The 18,960-nt window shown below is 40.0% G+C and overlaps 1 protein-coding gene across 1 annotated transcript in view; it reads left to right on the top strand.

Moving 5' to 3' along the window:
• The window catches only part of treh (trehalase (brush-border membrane glycoprotein)), a 41,308-nt gene that overhangs the window by 21,838 nt on the left and 510 nt on the right, over positions 1-18,960 (top strand). Inside the window, exons 11-14 of the mRNA XM_063004528.1 lie at positions 353-570; positions 6,195-6,306; positions 7,900-8,012; positions 8,191-8,244. Coding sequence (XP_062860598.1) covers positions 353-570; positions 6,195-6,306; positions 7,900-8,012; positions 8,191-8,244 — 497 coding nt within the window. The remainder of the gene's footprint in view (positions 1-352; positions 571-6,194; positions 6,307-7,899; positions 8,013-8,190; positions 8,245-18,960) is intronic.

Genomic DNA, 18,960 nt, shown 5'->3' with positions numbered 1-18,960 from the left:
TTCGATCCAGGTTCTTTCGGTGTGGAGTTTGCTTGTTTTTCTAATGTCACTTGACTGAATGTCTTTGGATTGTGGGAGAAAATCGGAGTTCCTAGAGGAGACCCACACAGACATGGGGAGAACATGCAAACTCCACACAGAAAGAACCCGGACTGCTCCATCTGGAAATCGAACCCATGACCTTCATGCTGTGAGATGACAGGGCTACCCACCGAGCCACCCATAACTCACCAACCAAAAACCAGTAAATTCTTCTACTCAGTAGTATTTTCTTCATCTATGTACAGGTATTGGTATATTAAGTGGGTTTTATGTGCATCATTTTTTCTGTCTTATGCTTTATTTCTTGCAGGTGATGAGAAGAAGGCACTTGTTTTTGATAATGCAGTCTCTTCCAGGATAAAGGCTATAGAGAGTGTGCTATGGGATGGAGAAAGGGGAGCTTGGTTTGATTACAATTTTTTAAGCAATAACAGCCACCCCGCTTTCTACACATCTAACCTAAGTCCTCTTTGGGCACAGTGCTATTCTCAGCCTAGCATGGGTCAGCTGGCATTACAGTATCTCACAGTAAGTGGAGACATTTGTTTTTTGTCTATAGCATCCCCAAAATTAGGAAAAAGTTGGGACAGTAATGAAAATGCAAATAAAAACCCTGCAGCGTTTTCTTACATTTACTTTGACATGCATTATTTGATTGCAGAAAGCATCAACTCAAGATATCTCATGTTTTGTCTGTTCAACTTTTCATTTGTTAATGTACCTCCATTCCTGCATTTCAGGTCTGCAACACATTCCAAAAAAAGCTGAGACAGGGACAATTTAGATAAAAATTAAATTATTATATGGTTTCAAACATGATTTTAACAGTTGGTTGTAATCATGATTTGGAACAAAAGCAGTATCCACAAAAGGCTGAGTCTTTGATGAGCAAAGATGGACTGAGGATCTCCAGTTTGTCAACAAATTAGTAAGAAAATTATTGAAACAATGTTATTAAAAAAATACTCCCTCTACAGTGCATAATATCATTAAATGATTCAATGATTAAAGAAATATGGAAAATTTTCAATGTGTAAAGGTCAAGGGTGCAAGCCTAAGCTGAACGCCTGTAATTCCCTGTTCCTCAGATGGCACTGTATCAAGAATCGTCATTCATCAATAGATGATATAACCACATAGGCAAAGAATTGCTTTGACAAATCTTTGTCAAGCACTACAATACAGAGTTACATGCACAAATGTCACTTAAAACTTTACTGTGCAAAAAAGAAGCCTTATGTTAACCATGTCCAGAGTCGACGTCAAGTTCTCTGGACATTGAGGCATCTCGGATGGACCAACACAAAGTAGAAATGTGTATTGTGGTCAGATGAATCTGTATTTTAGTAGCAGTACAAAGTGGTAAATGCTTTACAGTCCCATTTTTTGGAATGTGTTGCAGACTTCAAGCCACACACCTGCAAAAATGGAAAAGAACCCAAGTGCAATATATTTAGCCAAGGTAGAACAGTACTGTGGCTAAACAGCCACTAACAAAAAAGGGGACAATTGCAGGGTGGCCAAAATAATGAACCGCCTGAGCACCCACATGGATTACGCTAAGAATAAATACTGTAGGAAAGGCTTTGTCACATAGACATGCTTATTACATGTCCTTACAAGTGTCCTTATATAGTGTCTTGAATGATGTTTACTTTAATTTTGTATGTTTGTTGATAATAATGGTATGCACCAAAGAATCTACCAAATCTTTAATGCCAGGTTGCTCTAAAATGTGTAAACTATGTTCAAATATAAATAAGTGACCAGCAGATGGCACAATTTACCCAGCAATAGAACTAAACATCTTTTTCATTTGTTATCATTTCTACTGTTGGTATTGCTAACGTATTTGATACCTTGCTAATGTATAGTATTAATTGCCAAAGCTCAGGTTACACAATATTCGAATATTAAAAGGAATTATACAAATAAATAGATGAAATAATTACAAAACACTGTAAAATGTGTTCGTGTTTTTGCACAATCATTGATGTATTCACAAATAGAAGCAAAACACGTCCATTTTATCAGCTCCACTTACCATATATATATATATATATATATATATATATATATATATATACAGGGGTTGGACAAAATAACTGAAACACCTGGTTTTAGACCACAATAATTTATTAGTATGGTGTAGGGCCTCCTTTTGCGGCCAATACAGCGTCAATTCGTCTTGGAAATGACATATACAAGTCCTGCACAGTGGTCAGAGGGATTTTAAGCCATTCTTCTTGCAGGATAGTGGCCAGGTCACTACGTGCTGCTGGTGGAGGAAAACGTTTCCTGACTCGCTTCTCCAAAACACCCCAAAGTGGCTCAATAATATTTAGATCTGGTGACTGTGCAGGCCATGGGAGATGTTCAACTTCACTTTCATGTTCATCAAACCAATCTTTCACCAGTCTTGCTGTGTGTATTGGTGCATTGTCATCCTGATACACGGCACCGCCATTGGATGCACATGGTCCTCCAGAATGGTTCGGTAGTCCTTGGCAGTGACGCGCCCATTTAGCACAAGTATTGGGCCAAGGGAATGCCATGATATGGCAGCCCAAACCATCACTGATCCACCCCCATGCTTCACTCTGGGCATGCAACAGTCTGGGTGGTACGCTTCTTTGGGGCTTCTCCACACCGTAACTCTCCCGGATGTGGGGAAAACAGTAAAGGTGGACTCATCAGAGAACAATACATGTTTCACATTGTCCACAGCCCAAGATTTGCACTCCTTGCACCATTGAAACCGACGTTTGGCATTGGCACGAGTGACCAAACGTTTGGCTATAGCAGCCCGGCCGTGTATATTGACCCTGTGGAGCTCCCGACGGACAGTTCTGGTGGAAACAGGAGAGTCGAGGTGCACATTTAATTCTGCCGTGATTTGGGCAGCCGTGGTTTTATGTTTTTTGGATACAATCCGGGTTAGCACCCGAACATCCCTTTCAGACAGCTTCCTCTTGCGTCCACAGTTAATCCTGTTGGATGTGGTTTGTCCTTCTTGGTGGTATGCTGACATTACCCTGGATACCGTGGCTCTTGATACATCACAAAGACTTGCTGTCTTGGTCACAGATGCGCCAGCAAGACGTGCACCAACAATTTGTCCTCTTTTGAACTCTGGTATGTCACCCATAATGTTGTGTGCATTGCAATATTTTGAGCAAAACTGTGCTCTTACCCTGCTAATTGAACCTTCACACTCTGCTCTTACTGGTGCAATGTGCAATTAATGAAGATTGGCCACCAGACTGGTCCAATTTAGCCATGAAACCTATACTATATATATATAGCACTTTGTAGTTCTACAGTTACTGACTGTAGTCCATATGTTTCTTTTCATACTTTTTTAGCATTCTTTCACCCTGTTCTTCAATGGTCAGGACCACCACAGAGCAGGTATTATTTAGGTGGTGGATGATTCTCAGCACTGCAGTGACACTGACATGGTGGTGGTGTGTTAGTGTGTGTTGTGCTGGTATGAGTGGATCAGACACAGCAGCTCTGCTGTAGTTTTTAATACCGTGTCCACTCTATTAGACACTCCTACCTAGTTGGTCCACCTTGTAGATGTAAAGTCAGAGACGATCACTCATCTATTAATGCTGTTTGGGTTGGTCATCTTCTAGACCTTCATCAGTGGTCACAGGATGCTGCCCACTGGGTGCTGTTGGCTGGATATTTTTGGTTGGTGGACTATTCTCAGTGACAGTGAGGTGTTTAAAAACTCCATCAGCATTGCTGTGTCTTATCCACTCATACCAGCACAACACACACTAACACACCACCACCATGTCATTGTAACTGCAGTGCTGAGAATGATCCACCACTCAAATAATACCTACTCTGTAGTGGTCCTGGGAGAGTCCTGACCATTGAAGAACAGCATGAAAGGGGGCTAACAAAGCATGCAGAGAAACAGATGGACTACAGTCAGTAATTATAGAACTACAAAGTGCTCCTATATGGTAAGTGGAGCTGATAAAATGGACAGTGAGTGTAGAAACAAGAAGATGGTTTTAATGTTATGGCTGATTAGTGTATGTACTGTACTATAAGCAAAGCTATATCAAAGTATTGTTATGTTAATAGTGTGGATGTACATTGAGCAGTAAAGTGCTCAAAATTGAGCTTGTTGGACATCCCATTACATGGGCATTGATATAAAGTTGGGCTCTTCTCTCTCCATTATTATAGAAAAGCTTTTTACAGTATATTAATTGTGTCTGTGGGAATTTGTGCCAATTAAGATAAAAAGATTATTTGTGTGGCCAGGCACTGCAGTTGGACAAAAGTAAAAATGACATTAAAATATCACAAATATGTGTAGTGGCAGTGAACTTAGGGCTTAGTTTCTTCACACCAAACTTGGTTTACAGTTGCACAATCGTAACAGAACAGAAATGAGCCTTTCCCAAACTGTTGCCACAAAGCTGGAGGCATGTAATTTCTAATGGGCTACAGAATCATGCCCACTTGCCATGCCATTATGGCTAGCAGGGGGCTTGGATGCGAGATGACTAAAGGATCTGCGACTGTCAGTCAGACTGTCTCTATGCATTAATTTGCTACAGCTGGGAGAGATCTTTATAAACCAGCTTTGTTGACCACATCAGTGTGAGCTCATGTATTTTGTTGTATGGTGTTTGTGTTTCCAAGACCTGCATGTTCTGAAAGGCTGGTACTTATGTTTCCATTGGCTTTTATGACTGTATTCTTTGATCTTCTTTTTGTGGAATTAAAAAAAAATTGTGTAGCGGCAATTTTTGGCTGTCATGGGCGGGTGAGTGGCATCCAGAGTCTGCATGATGGCTCTTTTATGAGCAGACTCCACAGATGAATCCACACTGAACCCGACTGAATCGGCATCAGTCTGTGAAGTGGCTGCTCTGCTTCTTTTTTTATTTTCTGCGTCTTGGGTTTTACTTTGTTCATTTTATTTTATTTTTTAGCCAAAAACATGTTTGGGGACTAAGTCAGCATTCACCTTTTTAAATCTATGTTTTCTGTTGAGTTTCCTGTGAGTATTGTGACATTTGCTTGGGCAGCGTATGCTTATGTCCCTGTGAGCCAAACATCATCCTGTTCTGAGTGAGCATGTGGAGTATAATGTCCCCTGCTCAGAGTAACATATTTGCTTGTATATATATGCTTGTATATTTGCAGTGTTGTTCTACATTGGTTAAGTATACTGCACTTGAGTTTACATCTTACAAACTTGCAGGTGTGTGGGGCTTCACCTGGTGTGACCCACTCAGTAACTCTAGTTATTTTATACACCGACTAGGCATAACATTATGACCACTGACAGGTGAAATGAATAACACTGATTATCTCTTCATCACGGCACCTGTTAGTGGGTGGGATATATTAGGCAGCAAGTGAACATTTTATCCTCAAAGTTGATGTGTTAGAAGCAGGAAAAATGGGCAAGCGTAAGGATTTGAGCGAGTTTGACAAGGGCCAAATTGTGATGGCTAGAAGACTGGGTCAGGACATCTCCAAAACTGCAGCTCTTGTGGGGTGTTCCCGGTCTGCAGTAGTCGGTATCTATCAAAAGTGGTCCAAGGAAGGACCAGTGTTAAACCGGCGACAAGGTCATTGATGCACGTGGGGGGCGAAGGCTGGCCCGTGTGGTCCGATCCAACAGACGAGCTACTGTAGCTCAAACTGCTGAAGAAGTTAATGCTGGTTCTGATAGAAAGGTGTCAATACACAGTGCATCACTGTTTGTTGCGTATGGGGCAGCAAAAGGGGGACCAACACAATATTAGGAAGGTGGTCATAATGTTATGCCTCATCGGTGTATATAATTGATCTTATTTGTCTGTGAGCAATGGGTTGAAAAATACATGAACTTAACAGTAAATAAACATACTTTTGACAATATAGTGTAGTGTTCATATGTAAGGCTATTTCATTTATTTCTTTTTAATGGAAAATGCATTTCATTTGATTTGAGCATTTAATAAAATGATGCAGATGTGTATCTGTGTATTATTCATGCATGCAGACCAATTCTTTTCTCCTTAGGGATTGTTTGTATCACCCAGTTCTAGTCCAGGTTTACATAACTTTGCATAAAAAAAACTCTGTTTTATATGTATTTATTAGAACACCCCCTCTCTCTTTCTTTAAAGAAAAGTGGAGGTTTGAACTACCCTAATGGTATTCCTACCTCCCTGAGTGACAGTGGTCAGCAGTGGGACATGCCTAACGCCTGGCCTCCGCTCCAGCACATGCTCATTGAAGGTAGGTTAACACTAAACAGCTCTTCCATAACACACACTTGTGTTATTTACTGTGTTATTTGTTCAATTCTTTTTTCCCTTGTTTTTTGTTCATGTACTTATTCATTTTACATTCTGTGTTATTTAGTATTCATTTATAATTTTCATAATTTTGTACTGATTGCAATTAGTTATATTTATGTGGATTTATGTGTAATGCGCCATAACATTAAAACCACCTCCTTGTTTCTACACTCACTGTCCATTTTATCAGCTTCACTTACCATATAGAAGCACTTTGTTGATCTACAATTACTGACTGTAGTCCATCTGTTTCTCTGCATGCTTTGTTAGCCCCCTTTCATGCTGTTCTTCAATGGTCAGGACTCTGCCAGGACCACTACAGAGCAGGTAATATTTAGGTGGTGGATCATTCTCAGCACTGCAGTGACACTGACATGGTGCTGGTGTGTTAGTGTGTGTTGTGCTGGTATGAGTGGATCAGACACAGCAATGCTGATGGAGTTTTTAAACACCACACTGTCCACGGTGGCTAAGTGGGTAGCACTCTCGCCTCACAGCAAGAAGATCCCCAGGTGGGGCAGTCCGGGTCCTTTCTGTGTGGAGTTTGCATGTTCTCCCTGTGTCCGCGTGGGTTTACTTCGGGTGCTCCGGTTTCCTCCCACAGTCCAAAGACATGCAAGAGAGGTAAATTGAAGATACTAAATTGTCCATGACTGTGTTTGATATAACCTTGTGAACTGATGAATCTTGTGTAATGAGTAACTACCGTTCCGGTCATGAATGTAACCAAATTGTAAAACATGACGTTAAAAATCCTAATAAACAAACAAACACGTCACTGTCACTGCTGGACTGAGAATAGTCCACCAACCAAAAATATCCAGCCAACAGCACCCCGTAGGCAGCGTCCTGTGACCACTGATGAAGGTCTAGAAGATGACCAACTCAAACAGCAGCAATAGATGAGTGATCGTCTCTGACTTTACATCTACAAGGTGGATTAACTAGGTAGGAGTGTCTAATAGAGTGGACAGTGAGTGGACACGGTATTTAAAAACTCCAGCAGTGCTGGATCCACTCATACCAGCACAACACACACTAACACACCACCACCATGTCAGTGTCACTGCAGTGCTGAGAATGATCCTGCGGTGGTCCTGCGGGGGTCCTGACGATTAAAGAACAGGGTGAAAGCTAAAAAAATGTATGTAGAGAAACAGATGGACTACAGTCAGTAATTGTAGAACTTTAAAGTGCTTCTATATGGTAAGTGAAGATGATAAAATGGACAGTGAGTGTAGAAACAAAGGAGGTGGTTTTAATGTTATGGCTGATCAGTGTATGTACAGTGGATTCAGAAAGTATTAAGATCCCCTGACTTCTTGCACACTGTGTTGTGGATTAAATTCTTAATGGATATAATTGCCATTTTTACCCAATCAATCTACTTTTTACCCATCAATGTACATGTAATCACACATATTGATTATGTTAACAAATCATTTACGTTGTCATTTTAATTATGCTTAATTAAGCTCCCAAGGAGGTTGACGGAATTGTCCTTCTGTATATATCAAAATTTCTGTTTCAGGCCTGTCACAACTTGACTCAGCAGTTGCCAAACAACTTGCCTTTGATTTGGCTCAGCGGTGGATTCGAACTAATTGGGTGGCTTATGTAAATTATGATGCCATGTTTGAGAAGGTAATTCTCCTGTTCTGATCAATGTAATAGTATCATGATTTAAATAGTGTTTACAGTAATTTTTATTATACTTGAAATTGGAAAAAGTGACATGCATTTGTGCTGTTGTGCTGAATCTATAATGGTATTTTGGAGCAGTGCTGCAGCGGTTGTTGAGCTTGTGTTGTATTTGTTGCAGTATGATGTCAGTGGAGATGGCAAACCTGGTGGAGGAGGTGAATATGAAGTCCAGGTATGAATACAAAAGTCCTGTTTGTATACATACAAATTCTGATTTTATATTTATTAGTAGAGGCATTATTTTAGTGTCTTTAATAATCAAATTTAAAAACATATAAAACAGTAAAAGCCAGTTAATTGCTATAGACAAGGTGTTATACAGTGTTAAAGGGTGTCTATAGAGTTAATCTATTTACAGTTGTGGTCAACATTATTGGCACTTCAGAATATTAAGTACACCATGTAAAATATTTCCTGAAATAGTGTTAAGTGAAACATGTAATCTCATTTGTTTGATACAGAAAAGCAAAAGACACAAAAATAACAAAATAAAAAAAACAACACCAGGACATGATTAATGGCACCTTTTCAGTTTGAAACAAAGGGCAAAATCAGACCAAACCTGTAATTAAATCAGAAAGTAGACTCACTTGTCCCCATCTTGTCAGCTGTCACATGAATTTCTGCCTATACATAGTACAGTAGCTTTGATGCATGAAAAGTTCAGTTTTATTTTCTGTTCCTTGTTCAGAATAACTTTATGTGTACGAGCCAAAGAGGACCCCTCTGATTAACAAAAGGCATAAAAGAGAGCAACTGAACTTTGCCAAAACCAACATAGACAAACCACAATACTTCTGGGAAAATGAGATAAACCCAAGATATTTTATATTTTGTCTGGTCAACCATTTTTGCATTTAAGGCCTAAATAAGTTGGGACAGTAAAGCATTTACCTCTTGGTAATGTTGCCATTCCTTCTCATAACAATGAAGTAAAGTAATGAAGTGTTTTTTATGTGTTATTTTGTCCCATTATTTTTGCAAACACGTCTTAAGGTGTTCAACATTACAGAGTTGTTCTATCATTTAACCACAATATAAGTTTTCACTTTGTGATTGTTTATTTCATCCACCCCCTGAGCCCAGAGAACTCGACACTGCTTCTGGACATGATTAACATAAGGCTTCTTTTTTGCACTGTAAAATTTTAAGTGGTATTTGTGCATGTAACTCCATATTGTAGTGCTTGACAAAGGGTTGCCAAAGCAATCCCTTGCCCATGTGGTTATATCAGCTATTGACAAATGATGGTTAGGCTTATGCTCTTGCCTTTACACAATGACATTTCTCCAGATTTCTTTAATTATTTAATAATGATATGCACTGTAGAGGGAAAATATGATTTTATACTGTCTGCAACAAAATAAAAGTAAATGTAAGAAACACTGCACTTTCCATACTGTCCCAACTGTTTCTGATTTGGAGTTGTAAATGAAGCCTACAAAGAAAACTGCACCCTACCTCTACAGTAAAACATTGAGGAGGATCCATAATGGTCTGGAGTTGCTTTACTGCTCCATAATCCATAATGTTATGGATCCTCCTCAATGTTTTACTGTAGGTAGGGTGCAGTTATCTTTGTAGGCATCATTTACAACACCAAATCAGAAACAGTTGGGACAGTCCCAACATGAGTTACCAAACAATAAAATCAGATGGTTATTAGAGCAAATTTTAAGGAAAATTGTGCTTCCAAGTGTAGAACAAAAAGGGGTCCTACAGCAGGATAATGACCCGAAGCACACATTCGAATATACACGAATGTAATATAAGGATGGTTAAGAACGGGAAAAAAATAAGCTGGGAACATCCAAGAGCTTGAAACAATTGCAGTGAAAGAGTGGAAGAAACTATCAGGAGACAGATACAAGTAGCTCACAGATGGCTACAGAAACTTTGGAGTCTGTCACTGTTGCCAAAGCTTGTGCAACTAAGTATGAGTGCCTTTAATCCTGCATATGTCAAATCAAGTCAAGTCAAATGTATTTGTACAGCGCTTTTACAATGGACCTCGTCTTAAAGCAACTTTACAGACTTTAGGACCAAAAACTCCTGATAAGCAAGCTTAGGGCATTAATGGTAAACTCCCTACATATTACAAGGAAAAAACCTGGAAAGAAACCAGACTCAACAGGACCCGTCCTACTTGAGTGGCCAAGAGGCTAATGAGTTCATTAGAATTTGAGTGGCATGTCTGAGCTATCTCGTAGTAAAAAAAACACAGATGATGTATTTAAAGTATGATATGGACAACATTGTTAATAATATGAAGTCAACAGTGCATAGTGTGAGACTCTGGAACCCCTAATTATTACAGCTTAACTGAATGAGGGAACCTCCTTGGTTTATAAAGATTAATTAAACGCCTGAGTAAATAAGTATGTTTTTAATCTGGTCTTGAAGATTAAACCAAGATTGAATCACAAACAGAGGTGGTGGATTTATTCCAAAATTGTGAGGCCATGTAAAAAACGCTCGTCTTCATGCTGGGAATTTTTTAATTATATGAACTGTAAATAGGTCGGCACCTTGTGAACAAATTAAACATGCTGGGTTGTAGTGCTCAATAAGTTCACTTAAATACTGTGGAGCCAGGCCAGATGAAAGAAAGCAACTCTAGGAATAGTACTAATGTGTGCATCAAAGGAGAGGTCTGAATTCATTGTGATACCCATGTTTTTTACAGCTGAGTCACAGAGAAAGCATTAAAGTTAGCCAACTTATTACTCGCGGCCTTGGATCCAACAAGTAATACCTCTGACAGATAGTATTTCAACCACAAGACTACATGTCCTTAAAAACCTACTGTACCTTCTAGCCCACAAAGTTGAATCAGTTCATCTGGACACAAGTTTGTTGTAGAGATACGTTTCGTCACTCATCCACGTGACTTCTTCAGTCTGAGCTGGTGGTGAATACCCAAAAATGCCCAAACACTGCTATAGTGGATCGAAGGGAGGAGAGGGACAACCGCTGTCTAAGCTCAAACCAGTGGTGATTCCGTATGTGGCGTGAGTAGCGGAACAATTGAGACGGATATTCTCCAAACACAGCGTTTCGCATTTTGCTTTCAAACCCCAAAACATCCTATGGCAGAAATTAGTTCACCCTAAGGACCAGGTCCACGACACAAACAGAGTAATGTAGTGTATGCTGTTAGGTGCCAGAAGGATTGCCGGGAACTGTACATCGAAGAAACTAAACAGCCACTGGCGAAGCAGATGGCCCAAGATAGAAAATCGACCTCTTCTGGTCAGGACTCCACGGTTTACACTCACCTGCAAGCCAGTGGCCACTCATTTAATGATGAAGATGTGAGGATTCTAAGAGTCAAAGAGACCATCTATGTAAAGAGGGAACGACCATCCCTGAACCGAGCGGAGGGCCTGAAAGTACATCTGTCACCATCTTACAATGCCATGATAGGAGCTATACCCCAATCATATGTGAAAGACACACATGGCCATTGTAATTAATGGTAATTGTGATTTGCATATGGACCTGATCACCGGTTTCATTGTTATGCAATGGGCGGTGATCAGTCGTTATGCAAATCAACTGCATATAAGATTGGGGTATTCACCACCAGCTCAAACTGAAGAAGTCACCTGGACGAGTTACGAAACGTATCTCTACACCAAACTTGTGTCCAGATAAACTGATTCAATTATGTGTACCTGGATTATTGAGCGTGCATCAAGAGATGTACCTTCTAGCCTATCCACCTGATCACCGGTTTCATTGTTATGCAATGGGCGGTGATCAGTCGTTATGCAACCATTTAACCATTTAATTCTTCATCAGACAGCATTTTATTTTAGGTGCAGCAGATCCAACTAGGGTTGACAACTTTCAGAACTGGAAATAAGGAACACCCTGGGCTGGCGGGTTGGCGGAAGGCATAGGGTGGGGGGTGGGATGGCGGGTGTTTACCTGAGCGGGAGCGGGCGAAGGCAGTTAGGGTTGCACCTATAAAAAATATAACGGCTCTTACACCGTCATAGGAACATTATCAAAATGTTTTATTTAGGCTGTTTAACATTTACAGCGGGGAAAATAAGTATTGAGCGCATCAACATTTTTCTCAGTAAATATATTTCTGATGGGGCTTTTGTCATGAAATGTTCGCAAGATGTTGGAAACAACCTTAGTAATCCACACATACAAAGAAATTTAAACAAATAAGTCCATAAATGAAGTCATGTGTAATAAAGGTGAATGACACAGGGAAAAAGTATTGAACACGCTTACTGAAATGTATTTAATATTTAGTAGAAAAGGCTTTGTTGGTAATGACAGCTTCAAGACGCCTTCTGTATGGAGAAACTAGTCGCATGCATTGTTCAGCTGTGATTTTGGCCCATTCTTCCACACAAACTGTCTTTAAATCTTGAAGGTTCTGGGGGCCTCTTCTATGAACTCTGATCTTCAGTTCTTTCCATAGATTTTCAATTGGATTCAAGTCGGGTGATGGACTGGCCATTCTAGCAGCTTTATTTTCTTTCTCTGAAACCACTTGAGAGTTTCCTTGGCTGTGTGTTTGGGATCATTGTCTTGCTGAAATGTCCACCCTCGTTTCATCTTCAGCATTCTGATAGATGGCAGCAGATTCTTATCAGCAATGTCTCAGTACATTTCTCCATTCATCCTTTCTTCAATTATATGAAATCTGCCTGTACCATATGCTGAGAAACAGCCCCACACCATGATGTTCCCACCTCCAAACTTCACTGTTGGTATGGTGTTTTTGGGGTGATGTGCAGTGCCATTTCTCATTCAAACATGGTGTGTGCTATGACATCCAAAGAGTTCAATTTTGGTCTCATCTGACCAGACTATATTCTCCCAGTATTTCATAGGCTTGTCCAAATGTTGTGCAGTAAACTTTAAACAAGCTTTAACATGCTTTTTCTTCAGCAATGGAGTCTTGCGCGGTGAATGTGAATAGAGACCATGGCGATTGAGTGCATTGTACTTATTGTTTTCTTCGAAACAACTGCACCTGCTAATTCCAGGTCTTTCTGAAGCTCTCCGTGGGTAGTCCTTGGCTCTCGGACAACTCTTATGATTTTTCTTTTGACTCCCCTGTCAGAAATCTTGCGAGGAGCACCTGGTCGTGGGCGGTTCATGGTGAAATGATGTTCTTTCCACTTCCGGATAATGGCCCCAACAATGCTCACTGGAACATTTAGAAGTTTAGAAATACGTCTGTAACCAATACCATCAGTATGTTGTGCAACAATAAGGTTGTAAAGGTCTTGAGAGAGCTCTTTGCTTTTACCTATCACAAGATGCTTCTTGTGTGACACCTTGGTAAGGTTGTAAAGGTTTTTCCCTCCTCCTGCCTTATCTTCCCTGCTTGGCTTTTCCTGTATCGTCTTGTCTCGTCTACTCTGCTCTACAGAGATTTTTCTAGCACTGCTCCTCAAAGAACAAATTATGGAATTGGTTAAATGGTCTCTGAATGCTATTGACACCATCTTCTCATCGAGAAGTTCGGGTTCGGGGGAACCCACATGCCCCGACGGAACGCAGTTGGCAGGATACGCGATGGACTCGTGGGGGAAGTGGGGAGTCGTGTGCCTGGCACCTCTTTCGTTGGAGGACGCAGAGGATGTCTACACATTCGGAACTTTGATTGTGGGGTTTCCGCTGATTGGATTAGGCGTTATCCTGCTGTATCGGGAAATTAAGAGTTGGGTCAGTTGTCAAAGGTCCCCAGAAACTGCCCAATTTGATTGATATGGTGGGCAGAGCCGTTGGAACTCGGACTGCGCATATTAATCGCACTATGGAATCGATCATGGAGAAACTAACGGATTTGCGAAATGAGTCGAATCAGAGACGGATTAATTCAGAGAGTCTGTGTTAAAATTTTACAGTGCTCAGACAAAACAATAGTCATTTCTTCTCTTGGCTCCCCTGTTATCAGCAACCTAGCTGATAAGGAAATTCCTCCGGAGGATTTGCTGCTACGTACCTACCCCGCATCCACTGACTGTTTTTCATTCTGGGCAGTAAGCGCTGTATACTGCCATGTTATCGCGAACTTTGTACAGACTTTTTCTTGCTGCAGAAATGAAGGACAGAACTCTTTCCCAACCCCCTCACCAAACGTCTCCACTCTCTGCTTCTTAGCTTAATTCCACCAATACAGTAGTTGGTTACTTTTCCGACCCCCCCATCCCATCCCTAACCCGTGGCTAGTTGTGTGATGTTTTTACATGTGCTTGTGTGCTGTATGGGGCTGTTTTTTTCGTGTTACCAAAATGTAACAATCTGGTTGCTGTTTTTTTTTTGTGTTCATTTTCTTTCTTGTTTCTTCGAAAGATGGCGCCGGTGAGGTGGCTGCCGTCAGACTGCTCCGAACTACTGTGGCGGCGCAGTCTCAAAAGCATTTCACTGCTAGTTGTACTGTGTGTATGACCATGTATGTGACAAATAAACTTGACTTGACTTGGTAATGAGAAACCTTTTTGTAGGCCATAAATTAGGACTAAACCAGCTGATATTAATTTGCACTGATAGGGGCAGGATTGCTTTCTAAATACTGACAGATTTCAGCTGGTGTTTTAGCTTTCCATGCCTTTTTGCACCTCCTTTTCTTCATGTGTTCAATTCTTTTTAATAATAAAAAGAATGTTCATCTTCACACTGACATGCAGCCCCGGTTCTGGACTGCGTTGCTTAGGGGGGCAGTGAGAAAAGTGCCGGCCCTGCTTGTGTTACTTTACTTTCGCCCTACACACGGCGTTACTAAAACTAAAAGTGAACATTACTTAAAATAATAACCAAACACTTTCTAATTCCCATGGTAGCAGCAGTTTCCTTCTGTTTCATACATGTCGCGCTGTCTCAGTCTAATCTGCAGCATTTCTCTCCCATTAATAAAAATACGGAACATCACCTTTAGTTTCCAAATAAGGAACGATTACATGTGACGCAGGAAGTCATTCAAAATGCATTACAGTGCCTGCAATATGAAAAAAAGAGCCTTAACATGAGTCTATGAGAGCGATCTGGGGCAAATTTCAGTTAGAGTGGAGTTGCCCCAAAAAGGGGTGGTACTGTATGGAACACAACTCCACGCTGATTGGACTACGATATTCAGAGACAAGACTGACTCCAGAACAGTCACAGCTAGTTTAACACTGGTTGAATGTGATAGAAAAATTTCTTCCCTTTCGCCCTTCGGTGGTGCGTCGCCCGATCGCCCTAATTAATGAGCCGCCCCTGCATTTGAGTCAGGATTACGTTTCTTAATCAGGGATTTAATTACTGCATATTTAAAAGATTTAAGTACATAATTAAGGCTAAGGAACTTATTTATTATAGTAAGCAAATGTTCTATGATGGCAGAAAGTAATTGTTTAAGTAAGCAAGTTGAAATAAGGTAAATTAGACATAATGACTTTTGTGATGGTGGTTTTGTCAAAGAAATTTGCTCAGTTCGAGAGATTGGATTAAAAAAATGTAATTGGATAACATGATTGGAAAAGTCACTATTAGCACTCGTGCTGCTCAGGGTCTATTGCTTCATAAAAGGGGCACACTGACTTTCATATCATTGGAGTATATAACAATCAGTTTGCCACTGTATCAAAAAGGAATCAGAATTATTACTTGTCAGTTTGTCACTGTATCAAAAAGGAATCAGAATTATTGCTTGTACAGTCAGTTTGTCACTACAAGCAATAATTCAGATTCCTTTTTGATAGTGACAAACTGACTGTACAAGCAATAATTCTGATTCCTATTTGATAGTCAGTTTGTCACTGTATCAAAACGGAAACTGAATTATTGCTTGTACAGTCAGTTTGTCACTATATCAAAAAGGAAACTATAGAATAATTCTTATTATTCTATATCAAATAAGATAAATATAGATTTGTCTTTTATAAGTGCATGTTTATACACTGTAAGGAAATCTTTGCTATCTGATACACTTTCAGTGTAGTGTAGTGTAGTGCAATTCTTGTGCTGTTTAATTTGGAGCATTTGTGGCCATTATACCAGTGTTGTGTATACATTATACAAGTATTGTTCTAAATACAAATTCTAGGTGTTGTCTGTTGGAGCTGTTCAGGCTCTGTTGGTGATATAGTCATTCATTTTGATAGGTTATGAATGAACGTTGCTGCAGTAGCAGATGTAGTAGTGCATTTAAATTGATAGCAATGTGGTAAACACACTAAGGTATGTTTACAATGGTGAGTAGGTCCCATTACATTCATGGTGATAACCACATATTTTATGATAGAATCAAATGTAATTTCAAGTCGATCATGTTTATTTTTATAATGAATATTAAATTCTTCAATAATTATTGCCTTACAAGTTATTATTACTAAATAAAGAAAGTCAGCAAAGTAGGGGCCAGGAGGCTGTTAAATAGAAATGAGTTTAGACACATTTTTGTATCTCATGGAGATTGATTAGCAACAAGCAATTCAAATGAGCTCCAGGTTGTTTTTACTTTAAGGACCATGTCATTGTCATAAATTGTGGCTGGCTACTCCTGCTCCACTACCATTAAGACTCAGTTTATGTACATAAATGCATCCAGGAGAAGAATTCTGCTTCATTTAAACCTAAATACTCATTAGGACTAGTCCAGGTTTCAGTTAGACAGATTGTATTTAGATAGTTATCCCTGATCATTTTATTTACAATTATGGCTTTAGACGCAAGTGATGTAGTGTTTAGTAGTCCTAATTTTACTCTACTTTGTTATTGTTTTTATTAGGATAATTTGGGTTATTATTAGTTAGGTATTTTTAGGAGTTAGGAGTATTTTTGTGCTATTATTCTGCACTAAGTAGAACATGTCTGTTAGTACCTGTGTGCCTAGGTTACTGGGGTGAATTCCTTCATGTCTAAAGAAAGAAAGACAATTCCAAAAGAGAGAAAAATAACAATAAAAACTAACTTTCATGAGTAACGTATTCTGTTTCCAGCCATGCAAACTCAAGATGTGGCTAAAGCAACCAATGTGGCTTTTCCCATAGTTGAAATCACTTTGGAAACAAACACAGGTTTCCACAGGACTCAAGACAACTAAACAGCTTGTTAAAACCCTGTTTTAGGATCTCTGACTCCTGGTCTTGGATATTGTTACATGCAATGTGAATAATCACATTCTGCACAGAAGTGTACTTGTTTCTAATTGGGAAGCTGTAGAAGAATGTCTGCAACTCCAGATAATGAGTGGACAATGATCATACTTCTTGAGTGTTTCTGATGATAGAATCTCCTACAATCAGTTTTGCTGGTGAGTGATGTTGCTGGTTGTGATGAGGCTCTGTGTACATTCTGTCCAGAAGAAGAACGCAGGGTTAAGGCCACCTGTAATTGCAGTGGTGGTGGTAGGCCCTGGGTAGTAGCGTACACCTTGCTCCTTTAAACCTTCTGGGTACAGCTCAGTGAAAGGCTCACAACCAGGTGTGCAGCAGGCAAAACAGCTGTACTGAAGCATGTAAGACAGTCCTCACATTCTTTTAAGATAGAGAATCTGTTTCATAGTTTGATTCCACAATGTTGGGTCAGGAGTTGAGGATGGCCATCAGTTTTTTTTTCCTGTGGGCTGTCTTTCTGACATGTGTGAAACAGCTTACCAGCTTCAGTCAAGCATTCAGTTCTGGCCAAGGATTCGCAGCCTGGATAGAATCAGTTTCTTTGGTTGTGTCCAGAGCAGCTACAGCGGCACTATCCTTGGCTGTAGCTACTACTTGGCCGTAATCAAGTAAGCCCTAATTATCTTTAATCTGATGCAATGAAGTTATCCTGCCTGCACAGCTGAAGCAGCCAGTTGGAGTGGAGAGTGGAAGCATATTAGCTCTTGGCTAACAACAAACCATGCTACTTTAAGCGAAACGACAGAGATGGGAAAATTATTGTGTGTTGCAGTTTAATGATCCAATCAGCAACCAATTTCATGTGCCAAGTCACACACTGAGCCTGTCGGTGGTGGCTAGTGCTAGTGGCAAGTGTTATGACAAATGGTGTAAAACAGAGAGCACACTAAACCGGAACTAATGCTTCTTCTTTATTTCTGACTGCATGTATGTTGACAGGTCAACTTTTTTGTTAAATGTATTTGGACATGCTGTTAAAATATTGAAAAGAAATGAATGAAAATTGATACTAAATAATAAAGAGTGCCATTAATGTTGACCAAAACTGTACATTTACTAACAATTTCAAAAATTCACTAGGGAAAAAGTATTTAACACTTTTTTCTGCGGTCACATTACATAATAGGCTGTTGACTATAAATCAGACTGAAACAGATTTCCAGATTTCTCCTTCCAAATATTCAAAGCAACATGCTCTGCCTAATTTATTCTTATTAAATAAAATCCAAACTAATAGAAACTACACTATATTGCCAAAAGTATTCACTCACCCATCCAAATCATTGAATTCAGATGTTCCAATCACTTCCATGGCCACAGGTGTATAAAACCAAGTACCTAGGCATACAGACTGCTTCTACAAACATTAGTGAAAGAAAGGGTTGTTCTCAGGAGCTCAGTGAATTCCAGCGTGGTACCGTGATAGGATGCCACCTGTGCAACAAGTCCAGTTGTGAAATTTCCTCACTACATAATATTCCACAGTCAACTGTCAGTGGTATTATAACAAAGTGGAAGCGATTGGGAATGACAGCAACTCAGCCACGAAGTGGTAGGCCACGTAAAATGACAGAGTGGGGTCAGCGAATGCTGAGGTGCATAGTGCGCAGAGGTCGCCAACTTTCTGCAGAGTCAATCGCTACAGACCTCCAAACTTCATGTGACCTTCAGATTAGCTCAAGAACAGTGCGTAGAGAGCTTCATGAAATGGGTTTCCACGGCTGAGCAGCTGCATCCAAGCCTTACATCACCAA

This window comes from Trichomycterus rosablanca, chromosome 11, assembly GCF_030014385.1.
Source record: "Trichomycterus rosablanca isolate fTriRos1 chromosome 11, fTriRos1.hap1, whole genome shotgun sequence".
Lineage (NCBI taxonomy): Eukaryota > Metazoa > Chordata > Actinopteri > Siluriformes > Trichomycteridae > Trichomycterus > Trichomycterus rosablanca.
The sequence above is the reverse complement of the archived record's forward strand: the minus strand, read 5'-3'. Positions and strand labels throughout refer to the sequence as shown.